The sequence below is a fragment of the Micropterus salmoides genome, unplaced genomic scaffold (genome assembly GCF_014851395.1).
Source record: "Micropterus salmoides isolate LMB-PRFRI ecotype aquatic unplaced genomic scaffold, ASM1485139v1 Ms_hic_scaffold_2, whole genome shotgun sequence".
Lineage (NCBI taxonomy): Eukaryota > Metazoa > Chordata > Actinopteri > Centrarchiformes > Centrarchidae > Micropterus > Micropterus salmoides.
In genome coordinates this window covers 39,344,440-39,362,870 of record NW_024041150.1, presented here as the reverse complement: position 1 = coordinate 39,362,870, position 18,431 = coordinate 39,344,440, and the positions used below count along the sequence as shown (strand labels likewise).

General features: G+C 37.1%; 4 protein-coding genes and 1 pseudogene across 8 annotated transcripts in view; 4 read left to right on the top strand and 1 right to left on the bottom strand.

Annotated features, from left to right (window-relative positions):
• LOC119912524 (trichohyalin-like) overlaps positions 1-18,431 on the top strand; it is a 729,783-nt gene that overhangs the window by 387,032 nt on the left and 324,320 nt on the right. The gene's annotated exons all lie outside the window — the stretch shown is intronic.
• The window catches only part of LOC119912537, a 452,474-nt pseudogene that overhangs the window by 237,124 nt on the left and 196,919 nt on the right, over positions 1-18,431 (top strand).
• LOC119912538 (butyrophilin subfamily 1 member A1-like) overlaps positions 1-18,431 on the top strand; it is a 166,799-nt gene that overhangs the window by 562 nt on the left and 147,806 nt on the right. Inside the window, exons 2-3 of the mRNA XM_038731771.1 lie at positions 359-482; positions 759-1,100. Of these exons, the coding sequence (XP_038587699.1) occupies positions 374-482; positions 759-1,100 (451 nt within the window). The 5' untranslated portion in view covers positions 359-373. The remainder of the gene's footprint in view (positions 1-358; positions 483-758; positions 1,101-18,431) is intronic.
• LOC119912536 (butyrophilin subfamily 3 member A2-like) lies at positions 2,130-7,754 on the top strand. Of its 3 annotated transcripts, none has more exons than XM_038731768.1 (7): positions 2,130-2,263; positions 2,478-3,989; positions 5,322-5,442; positions 5,612-5,953; positions 6,077-6,358; positions 6,458-6,583; positions 7,017-7,754. In XM_038731768.1, exons 3-7 carry the CDS (start codon positions 5,331-5,333, stop codon positions 7,544-7,546), a joined length of 1,392 nt encoding a protein of 463 aa, XP_038587696.1. In that variant the 5' UTR covers positions 2,130-2,263; positions 2,478-3,989; positions 5,322-5,330; the 3' UTR covers positions 7,547-7,754. The 3 variants fall into 3 exon arrangements, with proteins under 3 accessions (XP_038587696.1, XP_038587697.1, XP_038587695.1); XM_038731767.1 differs by having other exon boundaries at positions 2,131-2,263; positions 5,306-5,442; XM_038731769.1 differs by lacking the exon at positions 6,458-6,583 and having other exon boundaries at positions 5,306-5,442.
• Positions 12,312-16,463, bottom strand: LOC119912534 (butyrophilin subfamily 1 member A1-like). The gene is made up of 6 exons (XM_038731766.1): positions 16,277-16,463; positions 15,408-15,531; positions 14,915-15,256; positions 13,475-13,756; positions 13,261-13,383; positions 12,312-12,892 (listed from the first exon to the last, which is right to left on the bottom strand). Exons 2-6 carry the CDS (start codon positions 15,520-15,522, stop codon positions 12,324-12,326), a joined length of 1,431 nt encoding a protein of 476 aa, XP_038587694.1. The 5' UTR covers positions 15,523-15,531; positions 16,277-16,463; the 3' UTR covers positions 12,312-12,323.

The following is an 18,431-nucleotide window of genomic DNA, read 5'->3' as shown; positions in this document are numbered from 1 at the left end:
TGCATATAAATCTTACATGATGAAATATGAGTATTAATCAATGAATTAAATATGATGAAAAATAATAGATAATTTAAAGTGAAGTAAAATGATCTATCATTTACTTCATGACCAATGTTGGAATTTGGTGTAAGATGTTTTGTGCACAAGAAATGCAGTCAAACATTCTTTTCTTTTTTGACAAAGTGAAACGTACTGTAGAGTTGTATTTCAATAGAAAAGCCACCAGGAACCAGATATTGAATTTGATCTACTTATTTTTTGTGTTGGAATGACACTGAGATCTTAGTTGTTTACATATAGTATTATCTAGTATGATTTTCCTTTAAAGTAACATTTCACTACTGATTTATTTCAGTTGCAGAACACCACAATGCTTTGCCTGATGGATGGTCCCTCCTTTAAACCTCTGCTCAGTTCCTTCAGTGCTGTGGTTTTGCATCACACAGTTATCTTCCTTGTCCTAACACAATGCTGTGCAGGTAACCTGCACACAAATACAAAATATTTATTAAAGGAATTGTTCAACATTTGGGGAATTATTCTTAACTCTCTCTGGTGCAGAGCTCAATATACTCCCATATTTATAAATATGAAGCTGAAGTTGTAAACAAAACAGATCAAAATTTCTCTGGTGCAAAAAGAGCTCTGATGCTAACTCAGTATGATGATGCAGATAATGAATTTATTGTCTTTAAAACCCACCTCACTGGAGCAAGAGTGATCCCGACAGCAAGATGTAAAATCCTTTTCCTCAGGTCAGTCCCAGGTGGTTGGTCCATCTCAGTCATTAGTAGCATTTGTTGGTGTTGACATCAGTTTGCCATGCTACCTGGAACCTGCTGTGGATGCTTCAGACATGACAGTGGAGTGGGCGAGACCTGACCTGGACCCTAGGTTTGTCCATGTGTGGCGTGATGGTGCGGTACTGGAGAATAAAAAACATCCGTCCTACGACGGAAGAGCTTCACTCTCTATAAACAACCTGAAGCACGGAGACATTTCACTGAAACTCTCCCAAGTGAAACTCTCTGATGGGGGAAAATACAAATGCTTCATTCCTACTTTGGGTAGAGAATCTACTGTTGAGCTTTTTGTTGGTGAGTAAATATGCACTATTTAGATACTGCATAGTGTCCTTTCTTTGTAAGTTTGACAAATAAGATTAAAACAATTGGAATTTTATTATGCATGTCAAACAGGGAACAGAGTTTTTACACATATTTCTGGTTGGATCTGTAAAGATGTATCATGTCTTGTGTAAATGTCAAATGTGTGACTTTATGAGGGGAGTTTATGGGTATGTCCATCCATCCATCCATCCATCCATCATCAGCCGCTTATCCTGCGTATCCAGACTTACAAAATGAGATTGGAGATAAAACTCCCTTTGCATGCTGTCTGAGGGAGGGAATGAAAATGCACAATAAAAAATAAGAAGCAACAGGGTCGATTATGTTTCAAAAATGGCAGGGAAATGACCCACCTCTCCCACAAAGGGTGTGAGGTGTAGGGGTAAAACAGGATTCACAGTGAGCATAGAACCAAAGGAATAGGGACTATGGAAAAAGAAAATAAGGATGTACTAATGTTCCAGATTCACATTTTGAGTTGGATGTGCAAAAGCATTCATGGTGTCATTTTCACAAGTTAGAAAAATCATAGTTCTATCCACCTGATATTTACCTGCTAGGTCTTATTATTTTGTATTTAAACCACATTTTTATATTCCTGCTCTATATCATTAGGTGTCGTCTCATTCATAACAATCAGCTTAGTGAGGACTGAGAAAGACAAAGTCAGCAGTGGAGAGCTAGAATGTAAATCTGCAGGCTGGTATCCAGAGCCTGAGGTGTTTTGGCTGGACGGTGAGGGAAACCTCCTCTCTGCTGGACCTACAGAGACAGTCAGAGGTCCTGATGACCTCTATACTGTCAGCAGCAGAGTGACTGTGGAGAAGAGACACAGCAACAGCTTCACCTGTAGAGTCCAACAGAAGGACATCAACCAGATCAGAGAGACAGAAATCCGAATTCTAGGTGAAAAAGTTTTGTTTTCTAATCTGTTCACTTTTTCAACAACTGATTTTCTAGAAATGTCATGTTGTGGTTGTGTTTGTCATTTCAGAGGATTTCTTCATGGGCCCTTCCTGTTCTGTTGTTCGTATCATTGTGGTCTTGTCTGTTGGTTTTGGTCTTGTCCTTCTGCTTTTTTTCTGCAGTTTTCTTTTAAATTTTTTGGAAACTAAGACAAAACAAAGGTGGTGAGTTACATCATGGATTGACTTGTTTCATTGACTGATGTAGCGGGATTTCCCCAACACACAGTATTTTTTCTGTGTCATGCTAAACTTGGACAAGAGCATGGATTTTATGTGAGAAGTGCAATGAGTGCCAAAATAAATCCAACACATTGCTCATGAACACAGCAGATCTGACCTTTCAATTCAACAGTTTCCTGCCTCTGTTTGTGTACAGATCCCAAGATGCACCAGAGAGAGCTGCTCATCAGAGGAAGTACAAAAGTAAAGGATTTGGTTCAGGGAAGCTTACAGGAGAAAGAGGAAGAGCAGAAGGACCTGGTGCATGTGATTTCAGTAATGATGCAACAGAAGAAAGAACTGGAGATCTTGAGCATATCACAGCTGACGGAGGTGGAGGGAGAGTGGACAGAGATTGAGAAGGAACTCAAGCCAATAAATAGTAAATACAGTTGGAAAAAAGAGGACAGACAGCGCACTCTATCAGATGTCAAACTGGAACTGGAAAAGAAAAAGACAGAATACAAGAAATCTTTACAGAGCAACGTGGAAACACTAAAGAAAACAGAGGATGTGATTACAAGAATGACGGAAAGGAAGAAAAAAGTAGAAAACCAGATTGATAAAATTAAGGAACAACTTGAGAAGACAAAGATATGAAGAGAGATAATATTAATACATATATAAATGCATTCTTTATGATCAGATTGTAATGTAAATATGAACATAATTGTCTCTATTTGACTTTGATTTCTCATTACAAACATAACCCTTTAAGTCCAGTCTGTTCTCATCTCAGGGCGTCAAAAACGCTTTCAGAAAAAGTGATGGTTGCTCATTCTAGGGAGTGGGATTATGTTGTGCAGGTTTCCCCTACGCGGGGCATAGCAGTTGGTCTGTAGGATAAAATATATTGTAATTTGGCTGGTGATGAAAATAATCAACCTGAACGTCAGACAGAGAAGCAAATTTGATAAAAACATAAAGTTAAATATTCATCTTTAATTTTGATCTGAAAGGGTCACACCACTGATTTTACACAAGTTCAGTGTTTTCATCCATTTGTAGGCTAATAACGTTTAGTAAAAAGCATGCATTACAAAATGTAGGCATGTCATTTGAAGGACTTCAGCATAGGCAGGGAGAGTCCAACTAAACACACAACTGAGCTGCATGATGGGAAATGAAGGATCCAGTGTGTTAGGGATATCAGAGACTAAAACGAAGAATGTGCTGCTGGACTGATTTTGGAAATTAATTTGACCTTGTAGGAAATCTGGGATTCATACAGTTGGCAAGTTTGAGGACAACTTCTACACATCTGCTATTAGATGGTTTACTGTGCAGCGAGTATCATGTATGAAGTTAAACAGTTACTTATTCACAGACAGATGGTGAAAGTGAAAGAAGCTGCATATCTAACTGATATCAGTCTCAGATTAAATATTAAGCCATTTACTGTGATGGGATGATGCAACCAGCAGTCTGTGCAATTCTAAACTTTTTCAGTTTTCTTATTAATAATCTTAATCTTAATTTATCAAACATTTGTTGTAAAGATCCACTAAGTCTTTAGTTTTTTCAATTTTTCAGTGAAGAAGCGGATACAATACTTGCACAAAGGGAAAACATATTCATGAAAGGGGTCAAAGTACTTTTTTTTTTTAAAAAGAACTTTGGCCGTACGGCTTCATAGTCTCTTTGAAGAACAGAATCGGGGATACAGCAGGTACCTTTTGTACATATATTTTTCAAATTTAATGGTACTTTCACCCTATTTTCATTCTGGTGTGTGTCATTGAATAATTGGGTGTTTTAAAATTGGTTATTTACATAGTTTACAAATGCTACTTTTGTACTTGCAACAGTAACTATCTCTTACAGTGTGTTTGGCTTGTTTATATTTGGGGTTTTCTAGCTTTGACACTTTTGATTTGTGTTTTATTTCTTCACTGATGGCGTAAGTTTCTTATTGCACAAATAAACTTAAAACTTATTTATTTACTTATTGGTATTTCTTTACTAAGTTGGGCCTATTTAGTAAAAAAAAAATGGAGTGCAATGTAACTTTACAGCTATCTATTCTACTGTCTCGATTGTAGCTGTTGCAATGTAAATGAAACTAGTTCTCACAATGTTATTGCAGCATGAAGGGCAAGTGGCCTTAAAATTAGGTTATTTATATATCATGGTTTGAGTGGCATTCATTAACTTATTTTTAATGTATCAGCTTTCTTTTTAAAGGCTTATAATAAAACAAATACAAAACATGTAACTTCAAAATGTTGGTAGGAAACAAAATGTGCCCAGAAAATGTGCTTCTAACAGATAGAGTAGGAGTAGTGGCAACACGAGGAGTGCTGAATCATTCTTTACTATGTCATATATTTAATAATATGACATAGTTCCTCTGGGCAGTCAGTGTTTTCCTACCGAGCAGCAGAGACCTAGAACACCACACCCACAGAACTACAAAATATTTCTTCTCTCACCTCATTCTCTAAGCCGATAAAACAGTGCTTACTGGATAATCAAATGTGCTGTCACGTAGTGTTTCTGTCATAGTCTGCATATTGTTTTTACAAATGACTGTGCTCAAATGTAAATGTCTGTGTCATCTTATTTGTGCTTGTGTGATTTTGTCTGTGCTATACGTTTGTTCATTTAAACTGTTTTCTGTGTGGACTCCCTCGTTGCTATGCTCTTCAGCGAGCTGGGCAAAACATTTTGTGCTCTGTGTTTATGTCATTTGTGCTTTTATGTTTTATCCATTCTCCTGTGTTCTCTGTTTGTGTTTATGTGGCGAAGTCTGTATGCAATGTTTTCTGTTTCTATTTTTTGTTATGCTATCGACCTGCCAGGGACTGCAGATGAAAATGACTTGTGGCTCTATGCTGCAGATTTGATGGGACATTCCAAGCGCACAGAAATGATTTGTTGTTTCTGCATGTAATTTATTCCCTCCCTAGAATATGATTCGGTATCTAGCTAACTATAGCTGAAGCCATTTTGACCCTTTCTTTCTGGCAATTAACATTTCAAAAGTTTATTATTTCCCCAGAACTCCAGGATGCTTTGCCTAAATGACGGACTGCTCCTTAATAAACCTCAGCTCAGTTCCTTCAGTGTTTTGGTTTTCCAGCACACTGTGATCCTGCTTCTCCTGACATACTCTTTTAGAGGTAACTTGTAAACAAAAACACCAGCACTGAGTGAAGCCAAACTTAAATAGGGGTAAAACAAATAATTGGCATATTTTTAAGATATAAATATCAGTATCAAAGCAAGCATTAATTTGGTACAAAATGTATTTCTGTGTGCAGGATTTCAAATTGGTTCTGTGTCTTCCAGGCCAGTCTCAGGGGGTTGGAGCATCTCAAACAATAGTAGCAGTAGTTGGTGAGGATGTTATCTTGCCTTGCCGCCTGGAACCTGCAGCAGATGTTGTTTCCAAGAGTCTGGAGTGGGGGAGACCTGACCTGGAACCCAGATTTGTCCATGTGTGGCATGAAGGTCAAAACCTTCTGGTTAACCAAAACCCGTCTTACAAAGGAAGAACATCACTGTCCATCGAGAAGCTGAGGCACGGAGACCTTTCACTGAAACTCTCTGCAGTGAAACACTCTGATAATGGAATATACAGATGTTACTTTCCCTCACAGAGTAAAGAATCTACTGTTGAGCTTGTTGTTGGTGAGTGGGTTTCAGTTTTTAACACTCCTGTACAAAGAAAACAGTTGCATCAGATTTAGTGGGCTGTAGCTGATTTATTTATTTGTGTAACAAATATTTTTTCTGCATTCTTCCCATCATCAGGTTCTGTCTCCTCACCAGTCATAGCAGGGACTAAATTAAACAGCAGCAGTGTGGTGTTACAGTGTGAGTCTGCAGGCTGGTATCCAGAGCCTGAGGTGTTTTGGCTGGACGGTGAGGGAAACCTCCTCTCTGCTGGACCTACAGAGACAGTCAGAGGTCCTGATGACCTCTATACTGTCAGCAGCAGAGTGACTGTGGAGAAGAGACACAGCAACAGCTTAACCTGTAGAGTCCAACAGAAGGACATCAAGCAGACCAGAGAGACAAATATTCAGATTTCTGGTATTTTCCCCCCTAATATCCACATTTCTTTTCAGCCTTCAAACAGCTGAGTGGTGGATTTATATTACTAATATTCTGTTGTGTATTTTATTATTTCAGATATTTACTTTGCAACCTCATCTTTTTGTGCTGCTTGTGTCAACATTGCAGTAGTTACTTTCCTCATTTTAATTTTTCTTTATTTTATCTTTGTTTTGTGGAAATGGAGACAAAACCAAACCAAAGGTTAGTTAAACAGCCGAACACCAGATGTCACTGGTGGCTACATCATTACGAATTCAAACAACTTAAGGATGTTTTTTTATTTTATGTTGCTGTCTTGGCAACGTCACCCTTGATCACCTCACTGATCTCAACAGGTCTTACCTGGTTAATATGTCAATATTAATGTCCTGTGCTGGGATTGGTTCCAGCTCCCTGTGACTCTGAAAATGAATCGAAGTTCTGAAGACTGTGTTAGTTTATCAGGCATAGGTTCCTGTTACAAATACAAATGCATTAATATATATTTTTAATAAAATAATATTGTTTTAATCTTATTTTATTTCTCTCTTAATTAATTAGTGTTTTTTTTTATCTTAATTTTCTATTCTGTCTCTGTGCTGTTCATTTCAACATTTTCATTTATAAACAATGCCCGGTTTTTATATTCTCACAGAAACAAAGATGCACCATGACGCTGAAACTGAAAAGAGAGAGAGAGAGCAGCTTGTGGCACAAAGTAAGGAAATGGAGGATTTGGAGGAGAAAAAGGCAAAACTTGAAGAAGAGTTACAGAAGAAAGAGGAAGAGCAGAAAGACTTGGAACAGGTGGTTAATATACTGATGGAACAAAGCAAGGAACTGCAAAACCAGAGGGATCAGCTCCAACATCAAAGGGAGGACATGCAGAAAAACATTGAAGATATTGAGAACAAGATTCAATCAGTGGAGAAGATGGCAGAAAGTGACCGAGCTCAGGGATACTACGAAATGAAAAGTATCACATTAACAGTCAAAAGACAGCTGCAGGATAGAAAACAAGAAGATGGAAAACTTTGCCTGCAAACACAAACACTACTGAACAAAACAAACGGTTTGTTAGATGGAATGACAGACAGGAAGAAGGAGGTGGAGAACCACAAGGAGAAAATCAACGAGCAGCTGGAGGAGATTCAGAGGAAACTTCAGACAGACGAAAGACTGTAAACTAGACCCGTTAAATTATCTATAGACAACAACGTCTAAATTTTTTGTGATAAAAAATACACACTGCTGTTTGGGGTCACTAAAAAAAGTCCTTGTTTTCAAAAGAGAAGCACCGTTTTTGCACATTATCTTTTTAGATGTGGAATTGTCACCTGCTGTCTGAATTGTGTGTTTTCCTTTACATTCATAAAAACATGTCCACCATAAATTGTTTCTTTGTTGTGTGTTAACCTTTTGAAGAAGAAATATTGACAGTGGAGGAGACACTGCACATGTGAGAAATGTCATGGTAGAAAAAAAAAATTATTTAATTTAAACAATGTTTTGCATCTTTAATAACAATGCACTGCAGCATATTAAGCAATTTATTCTTAAATGATGAATCAATTGTTGATTATGGATATCAATTATTTAATTTCCATTTTCACACTCAGTGCAGCCTGCCAAGCCAAAGGATTTGTCAGATAGCAAAAATGTGGATAGGGTGAAGTCCAGTGCTATCTAAACAATGTGTAACATGTTAGACAATATCATATAACAAACTTAATTTATAGAGCACTTATCACAATGGAGTACAAAGTGCTTCACACAGAGAGAGACGACATGAACATCATGGTAACTGATAAATTCCTGAACAATAACAAACTCTTTTCAAAGTGAACAATCGAAGGAAATAACCACAAAAGATTACATTCAGTTTCACAAACTATAAGACAAGATAGAAACGGTAATAAAGCAGTAAAATAAACAGCTGGCTCAGGTAAAATCAGGACTTGCTGTCTGTTAAAAATAGGTTTTAGATTACCTACTTTGAGAGTTGTGTGAAGAGAGTTTAGTGGTTACTGATCACAACGTTTGTAATATTTTGGGGAACAGAGAAACTGAACTGTTGCATTACTCCTGTATACATCCTTTCAAGCGTGAAAGATTAGGTGTGATTAGTTTCAACGGACCAGCAGAAATAACATAAAATATAAAATAAAACATAAATTTATTGCACTTAAAACTATGAAGTAAATACAAATGTTGCAACCTACATACGTTTCATGTGTGCCAAAGCTTTAGCTTATTCAGAGTGCAGTAAAAATTACAGCCAAAGTTGTAACTAGCTAATTCCAATAGTGTACCCCACTGACAACTGAACTGATTTACAATTATATAAAAAAATGAATTATATAAAAAAATATGATGCAAATTAATGACAATGGGCATAAACGAGAAACCAGTTTGCAAAAGGTTCCTATGTACGTATCGAATGTGCACAAACAGGCATTGGGGGAATGCTCTCTCGGCTGCAGTCTGAATGGAAGCGGTGTGATGCAAATTCACAACAATCACCGTTAAGGGGGTCTCCAGTACCTGCCACTGCTGTGCTGATCACTGTGCTGATTCCACATGTATTTTTGGTGCCACGTTTAGCAGTTCTCACACAATTGGTAGTCCTGCATCTGTGAAACCCAGAGGTGCTGTGCTCCCTGTGTATGGTTAAACCGCACTCCACTGGTTATAGTTAGTTCCTCGGTTAGGAGGAATCCCTTTTTGTTATATTGTGTTCTTTCATTCTCCTGTTGTTCCCTCCATTTCCATCACCTGACCTTCCCTGTACACCTGCTCATCTGCTAACCTGTTCCTGCTTTCCCCTCATAAATCTTACATTATGTTTACCTCATTCCCTGCCAAACTGTCTATTCATACGCCCATCTGTCCGAGCTTTTGCTCTGCCTGCCTGACCCTTGGACTTCTGCCTCTCATTTTTAAAGATAAGATTGTCAGTTCAGATGCCTGGAGTGGAGTGCAGGACCATGCAAAGACCTTTGGAGGTGTCAAAGTATAAAAGGAGCTCAATGAACGAGGCTTTAAATAGGGCTGTGCTCAAAATTTCGATACAGCAATATATCGTTAAGCATTCCTTGCTGATATGTGTATAGATATGAATGTTTTTGTATTGATACAGCAGTGAATGCTGAGACACAGCTTTGAAAAAGAAACAGAACGAAAAAAGACCATTTTAAGTTTGAAAGTTAAAGAACGTTTTCTTTTCACCAAAGTCTTTGATTAGAAACTAAAGTATCTTGGCTTGTGGCTCCTGTATCACGATATGTATCTTATTGTGAGATTGCAGGGAATACTGAACTCTAGCTTTAAAACGTTGTGGCCTCACATGCTGAGGGGTTTGCTAAGGATGCTGTTGCTGCTGTTGACACTACTTGAGGTGATCTGAGACTAGAGATATTAAAACAAACACTCTGACTCACTGTGACTGAGCTGCTGTAGTGCTGCAGCCGCTGCCAATAAGATGGAGATGCTCACAGAGACTGCTGCACACCAAGAGCTGCAGGTAGAGAAAATAAGATTCAAAAAATTGTGGGAAATAACCTGAGAAGGAAACAGTAATGGGGGAAAGGATGAGGGTGGCCATGGCAGGGGTAAGGGTGAGACAAACATTTATAGACAGAGGTGTGTGTGTGTGTGTGTGTGTGTGTGTGTGTGTGTTGCCTGCTTGCTTGCATGTCTACAATATGCAATATTGTTATTATGATTTTAGATATTGCATTGTGAGTCTGAGATATATTTGGATTTTGACTGATAATTTGTCCAATTTAAAAATCTAAATAAACTTAAATGTGTGTGTTCATTTTGTTGGCCCCTACATATAGTAGCACTAATCGTGTCAATGAGTGGATGATTTGTTGTAGGCATTGCTGTTGTTGTTTATAATAATTACATTGTGTGTTCCTACCTTTTGTGTCTTTATAAAGCAGCTGGATAGGGATCCACCGCCTTTTGCTGCCTCAAGATGCTCCTTCTTTTTTTTAAATTCTACTATTAGGTATCTTTGCACTGCAGAATACACACACACACACACACATACCTTTTCCTGAAATCTTCTATCTATTTAGGGATGTATCTCTTGATGTATGGAATATTATTCATTTTACAATCTAGACATTTTTAGATTTATTTCCAGAGAGATATTTCTGAGTACATATTGGTTTTGCTGTTGTACACGTACATAAAAAAGGCTAGAACCCTCGACACCAGTCAAACTCTTTTCCCTCAAACAGCAAGAAAGAAGTGAACAGAGCATGCACCATTGTTTATATTACTATGTGTAGAAATAATGTTAGCTGTCATCTAACAGTGATTAGCTAGCAACTACTGTGCATGCCCTCTTCGTGTTGTTTACGTAAAATACATCCCATAACAAACACACCGCTGCAAACCCCACTTACCGGCAGAGGGGTTAGAGGGCTCGCACCAGATGAGGTCGTCAGGTGAAAGGTAATTTTATGTAAGGGTAATTTTTATTTTTTTTTACCTAATAGTTTGATTTTGTAGACCTTCACAAAAGGGCCTTGACAAAAAGGGGTGGGGTATAAAAAAGACATTATGCCTTTACAAAAGGGCACTTTGGGCATCAAGGGCCAACAATGCAGATGCCTCAACCTACAAAACTGCAGCATGTTTTGCACAATTCAGTTTTAAGTATTTCCGCATTCAGTTTTAAACTAGCCAATGGCAGGCAGCTGGTGGAAGTAACATTTTTAGGACGGTATCATAAAACTCAGTGTTATTGAGTTGTGTTGGTTGGATCATTACCAGAACAGACATTCAGAGATGATTACCCTGAAGTTTACTGTCTAGGCAAGTTTGATTTTTCAAGAGATTAATGTTGTCCTGTTGATTTATTTTTATGTATTAATTCATTGATTCAGTAACTTAATTTTAAATGAACTAAATCAACTTTAGAGTCCCCTGTCTGCCCAAACACAGCAGAGAAGCTCAGTAAAATACTTTTTTGTCTTCCAGATGAAAAAGAAAACCGAACAGTGGTGTGTAGCAGAATATAATCTAACCTCGGAGAAGTACAGGACAACAGATGTTGGTCTTGAAAGGTTTAAAATTTTGAAATTACATGAAGCACCAACTCAAAGAAAATGTTGTTATATGTTCGGGAACATATAACAACAGCTTTTCTGTTTTATTTGCCAAAAAAGGTTTTATAAATTATATTTGAAGACTAACAATGTCATTCCAGAGTATCAAACCAAAACTTTACATTGTTCGGATCAACCTCCTGTTTTATTGTACCTCCTCATCAGCACCGTTGACACCATTTCATGGGTTGGTCTGCTGCTGTTGGAGTTGAGAAAACACCAACTCTGACAAACACAAAGGTAAAATCATCCATTCACTAATTTGTTCAAATCACTGACAGAGAATCTTTGAAAAAAAATCTAACATCACACGTTTATTCTGTGCTGTTTCTGGACATCCAGCATGATAAATTGTTATGTTACATCAAACACATGAAATAAAGAGCTGATTCCTCACAAATTCACACCCAAAACAAGTAAAATACAGTAAAAGCAGGCAACAAACAGTTAAAACATAGAAAACATTACTTCCAATTGAAAATAAACTGTAATAATACCAGAAATTGGGATACACTAGATGCACACAAACAACAATATACAGTCAGCTTCAAGATAGAAGCAAATGTCACAACATCCTTTTACAAATTCAGTGTAATGTATTTCTATATTACAAAATACAGTCATAATTGAAAACAACATTAATAATAAACTGAAATTACAATATGTCTTTTGTAAAAGTAGTTGCAGCTTAATATGTCACGTCATGATCTGTCTTATGTAAAGGGATTCAGCATTTTCATTCCCATAATTGCACATTACATGTAAAAATGTTTGACTCTGTATTAATGTCTTATTACTAAGATAAACAAATCCTTATCAGCACCAGATATCATTAAAACTTAGACGTTGTTGTCTATAGATAATTTAACGGGTCTAGTTTCCAGTCTTTCGTCTGTCTGAAGTTTCCTCTGAATCTCCTCCAGCTGCTCGTTGATTTTCTCCTTGTGGTTCTCCACCTCCTTCTTCCTGTCTGTCATTCCATCTAACAAACCGTTTGTTTTGTTCAGTAGTGTTTGTGTTTGCAGGTGAAGTTTTGCATCTTCTTGTTTTCTATCCACCAGCTGTCTTTTGGCCGTTAATGTGATACTTTTCATTTCGTAGTATCCCTGAGCTCGGTCACTTTCTGCCATCTTCTCCACTGACTGAATCTTGTTCTCAATATCTGCCATGTTTTTCTCCATGTCCTCCTTTTGATGTTGGAGCTGATCCCTCTGGTTTTGCAGTTCCTTGCTTTGTTCCATCAGTATATTAACCACCTGTTCCAAGTCTTTCTGCTCTTCCTCTTTCTTCTGTAACTCTTCTTCAAGTTTTGCCTTTTTCTCCTCCAAATCCTCCATTTCCTTACTTTGTGCCACGAGCTGCTCTCTCTCTCTCTTTTCAGTTTCAGCCTCATGGTGCATCTTTGTTTCTGTGCGAATATAAAATTGGAACATTATTATTACAGAAATTTTGTGGAAATGAACAGCACAGAGACAGAATAGAAAAGTGAAGGTAAAACTAAAAACATTTTTTTTTTTTTAAATCAGAGAAACGGGATATTATTTTCTTAAGACTTAAAAGATTGTGCCGCATTCTCAGTCCCTGGACACCCTGGACAGGTCACCGGTGCATACTAAACTCAAATATTAATATTTTAACCTATATTGACACTGATAAACATTCTGATTTTCTCAATAAACACATCCCTAATTTGCTATATTTTTTAAACATGAGTTTGTAAAGATGTGTCCACCGGTGACTTCTTGTGTTTGAACACAATCAAAGCTATGTACTCACCTTTGGTTTGGTTTTGTCTCCATTTCCACGTAAGAAAGACTCCTGCAAGACTAAAAATGAGGACAACAACCACGATAATGCTGACACGAGCAGCAGAAGTAGATGTGGCCACAAAGCAGTCAGCTGAAATCATAATACACACAACAGAATAGTAGTTATACATCAGCTGTTTAAAGGCTGAAATATAATAAATAAAGCAAGGATTCTGATATACCTGTAACCTGGATGTGAGTCTCTCTGATCTGGTTGATGTCCTTCTGTTGGACTCTACAGGTGAAGCTGTTGCTGTGTCTCTTCTCCACAGTCACTCTGCTGCTGACAGTATAGAGGTCATCAGGACCTCTGACTGTCTCTGTAGGTCCAGCAGAGAGGAGGTTTCCCTCACCGTCCAGCCAAAACACCTCAGGCTCTGGATACCAGCCCTCAGAGTCACAGTTTAAAATCACTACACTGCTGTTTAAGTAAATCCCTGCTAAGACAGGTGAGGAGACAGAACCTGATGACAGGAGAGAAGAGAAAAGACTGTGACACAATAATGGCACAAGCTACTTACAGCTGTAGAAAGAACGCCTCTCTCCCTCGTTCTCCATTCCTCCTTTAGTTTTTGGCTATCAGCGGACATGAACAACAAAGTCCGGTCGCGCATTCTCTTCATGGATGATGCGTTCAGTAACGAGTAACAGTGACGCAGCGTCACTTGGATTAGTAACTGTAATAATATAAATGTTTTAGAAAAGTAATTTGTTACACTACTAGTTACTGAGAAAAATAATAATATTAAATTAATGTGTTACAGAGTAATGCATTGCTGCCCAACGCTGATAGTGACAGACCTGATAGAGGTCTCCACAGAAAAATCTACTGGACCTAAATCTGCATAAATACTTGCTGAGAAAAGCTGCTTTCTGGGTAGACTATGGCACAATTAATTGATTTTAAATGAAATTCAAAGACATGAACTCGGCCCAAACAGAGAGATGATTGCAACATTAAAGGAACAGCTGGTACAAAACTTTTATGTTAAACTTGCTGTAATCTTAAATTATTGATGTGATTTAATTAAAAGTTTTACTTGAGGAAAACACTCCTGAAATTGATCTGAAACAATCAGCTAGAGAGAAGGCACACCACTCTGTTGCAGTTGTGTGAATTACTACAGAAATCAACTTGCAGAGAGCCTTTTAAACCAGACAAGTAAGAAAGTATGTAAATTATGTGTCATTATGCAGCTGAGTTATAATGTATTATGTCTTTTAATTTGGAGGACTTGCTGAGGAAAGCTTCTTTCTGGGTAGACTTAGGAACAATTAATTGATTTTAAATAATTTTCAATAAATGTTACAGACAGTAATTAATTTCCTTTAAAATAGAAACACCAAAACCACAGTACAGTTTAACTACTTTTAACTGAAGTTGATCACCAGATTATTGGATACTCCTTCAAAGAAATATAACCGCAACCCATCTGCCACTAATATACATGTACAGGTGTAATTTATTTGACTTCTCTTGAAGTTGGCTTTATGCAGCGATAAATGTCCCATGGTGTTTGGATCTTCATATAAGGGCATTAAATCAGACATTAAACCTGCTCCAGTGGAGCTGCTAAAATGTAAAGATATGTAGTGAGTGTTAAAAACTGAAACCCACTCACCAACAACAAGCTCAACAGTAGATTCTTTATCTTGAGAGGGAAAGTAACATCTATATATTCCATTATCAGAGTGTTTCACTGCAGAGAGTTTCAGTGAAAGGTCTCCGTGCCTCAGCTTCTCGATGGACAGTGATGTTCTTCCTTTGTAAGACGGGTTTTGGTTAACCAGAAGGTTTTGACCTTCATGCCACACATGGACAAATCTGGGTTCCAGGTCAGGTCTCCCCCACTCCAGACTCTTGGAAACAACATCTGCTGCAGGTTCCAGGTGGCAAGGCAAGATAACATCCTCACCAACTACTGCCACTATTGTTTGAGATGCTCCAACCCCCTGAGACTGGCCTGGAAGACACAGAACAAATGTTTTATCCTGCATTCAGAACTAACTCATGTGTACAGAATTACTGCTCATATTTATATGAAAAGAATGCTGATTCTTTCTTCCCTCTTTCATTTTGACTTCACCCGGTGTTGATGTTTGTGTGTAAGTTACCTCTGAAAGAGTCTGTCAGTAGAAGGAGGATCACAGCTTGCTGGAAAACCCAAGCACTGAAGTAACCAAGCTTATCTTTAGGTCCAAAGAACAGTCCATTATTTAGGCAAAGCATCTTAGAGTTCTAAGAAATCAAAAAATAAATAATAAATGCAACTTCCAAAAAGAATGTATGGAGCCTGATGTCGGCCATATGGTGTATCTGTATGATAAACTCGTGCTCTCAGATTTCAACCCGGAGGAGAAAGAAGTCCAAACTCCTTCCTTCAAAAAGCCTAATTAAAAGTAATGTAAATTTAAATGCTCCGTATTTGTATAGCGCCAGTCAGTAAATAGTCAGTATGTGCCATTTCTATTAACACTGAAATGTAAAAATATAACAGAAAGGCCATATCTTCGGCAACTTTGTACATGCTGTCACTTTAATGTAATGTCCTTGTGGATTTGTGAGTATAAGTATAATTTGCAGGGCAACAGCCACAATTGAGACAGTGTAATAGAAAGGTGTTACTCTGCTGTCCAGTTTGTTCAAATAGTTACTCATAGTGCCATTTTTAGTGATTAAGTTTCAAGTTTTGTTACAGAAATGTTCTATTGCAGCAGGTAGTAACACAGGCAAAGAATCTTACAGCTTATACTGCCTACGAGAATGAATAAAACACATATAAAAGTATCAAAGCCAGAAAAACTATAAAATATAAATGAACCACACGCGTTCAGAAACGCTGCTGCAGGTGGAGAAGCTCCATTTATCAGCTGTGTAAAATAACCCGTTTCAATTTACTCCACAAACTGCAATGACACAAACTTTAAAATAAAAGCTAGTGAGAAAACCATTAAAATTGAAATAGAAATGAAAATACATTTACTTAACAAAAGGCACCTTCCTGTTGTATCTCTCTCAGTCAGTTCTCTCCTGAAACTGCAAAGCTGTGCGATCAAAGTCCTTGAATAATAAAAAAAAGTACTTTGACACGGTTCAACATGTGTGTTCTTTTTTTTTTTTCGCTCATAGACTGTATAAGATAATCAGAGAGAAAGTTATTGTATTTTGCAAATCTGCATGTCTGTTTTCTTTCAGGCCATAATACTAATTGAAGGCTTTTATAGAGTTTCAGTTGTTCCTCCTCTCTAACGGACGTCCTGAAGCTGAGGTTGGTTGCCAGGTTAATAATCTATATCCTGAATAAAGATCCCGAGTTGGTGAGTTAATAAATAACAGGAATTCTACTGTAATATCAAAACCTTTGAATATGCACACACTTCTCAGGGATGTTAAAAACATAGTTTAAGACAATTGTAATAACTTTATTTTATTTTTAATAAAGAGGACAGACATATTTAAATGGAAAACTTTATTAAGTTGTATATACACAATTGTAATTTTACATAGGTTAAACTCTGCCTGAGTAATTTAATTCTGGTGAAAAAAATAATGTAGAAGACATCATAATCAATGATAACGATTTATTAATTTAAAAAGCTACAGGAGTGTACTTCCTTACAGAGTAATACAGCTAATCATCATAAAATTTAAATATATATAAATAAACATTTGCAATGTAATCATAACACACAAAAAATAACAATCAAAGAGAAATAACATCTACTTTTTAGATATAATTATCAGTTAGTTAATTAATCAATTGTTAAATGCAGAGATGGTCCTGAACTCTCTAGGGCCTTAAGCAAAATTGTGCTATGGGGCCCTCCTGCCTGACTTTTGAGCCATGTGAACCAAGTAGCGAATCCCACCATCCACCCCAACTTCCTCCTAAAAACAGAGACCGATCACCTTCAAAATAAAATGTCTGAGTCTGTCGGAGCAACGTGAGTAGCCTTAATTTAAATAGAGTTTTCACCACGAGAGTCTCTACGTGGTGCTTATGTGCAATCTGTACATAAAGCAGGTCTCCATCAGCCTACAATGGTCATAAACAATATAATAATATATAAAGCACTGTTTTCACTGTTCAAGCCGCTTTACTTTCAGAGAAATTAGAATTTTCAGCTGTAACAATATTTGGCAAAGCGTTATGTATGTAGTCAGGATATCCTGAACTCAAATGTGTGTTGTTGCCAGGAATAATTTATTTAACATGGTTCCAGCAAGCTTAAGTCATTTCTAGTAAGGCTATTTATTAAATGTTTTTCAACAATTCAAAATCACAGAATAACATAATTTCCCTAGCATTTTAGACACATGTAACATGTTTTATAGGCTACTTCCTGAAAAATAAAATCTAATTAATCTTTTTTCCATACTGTACTTAATTTGTTGGGTTAAGACCTTATTTTGAAAACTGAACGTTGTCCCATGTGTGTTGACACGCCAATTTCGCCAAGTCCTAAAATTTTATAATTTATTATGTGGTGATCGTATCACATACAATTAATTAATTTCATAGTCTCTCGTCAAGTAAGACTCTCATGTTACAAGTTTTGTTGTGGTGATGAAAATGACTCACGTTTTTAGATTTTCTTGTTAAATTTTCATTGTACAAGTTGGAAATTGGAACAAGCTGACTCTTTGTTGTGCTAAATGTCACTGCGCGTCTTCATTCAATGCGACAGTTACACAGCACAGGGCTAACATCGTTTAGGCAGCATAGGCTCTGGAAAAATGAACTCCGCACTGTTCAATATATATTTGCGCAACGTAGGACAATGAAATTGGGAAATACCCCCTAAACTGACTGTTTTCATCATACAATGCAAACAACTGAAGATGAATTATACTTCATGCACAGACCATTATTAAATATGATATATTATATATGGGCTACAGTATATTATAATTGAAAGAATCTGAAAGAATACATTATGCTATTTCTAATCTCACCATTGTAATTCTACTTTATCCTCCACCTTATTTTTGTGTTTTATCACAAACTTAACTTGCATTTTGTATTTTGTCACCTGCGATTCCGTTTTCACAACAGCAGGTGAGCCGCGTGTGGAGGAGGCTTGTTGTTAATTACCGATGGAGCCACCGTGGTATGAATATATATAGATGTTACTCAT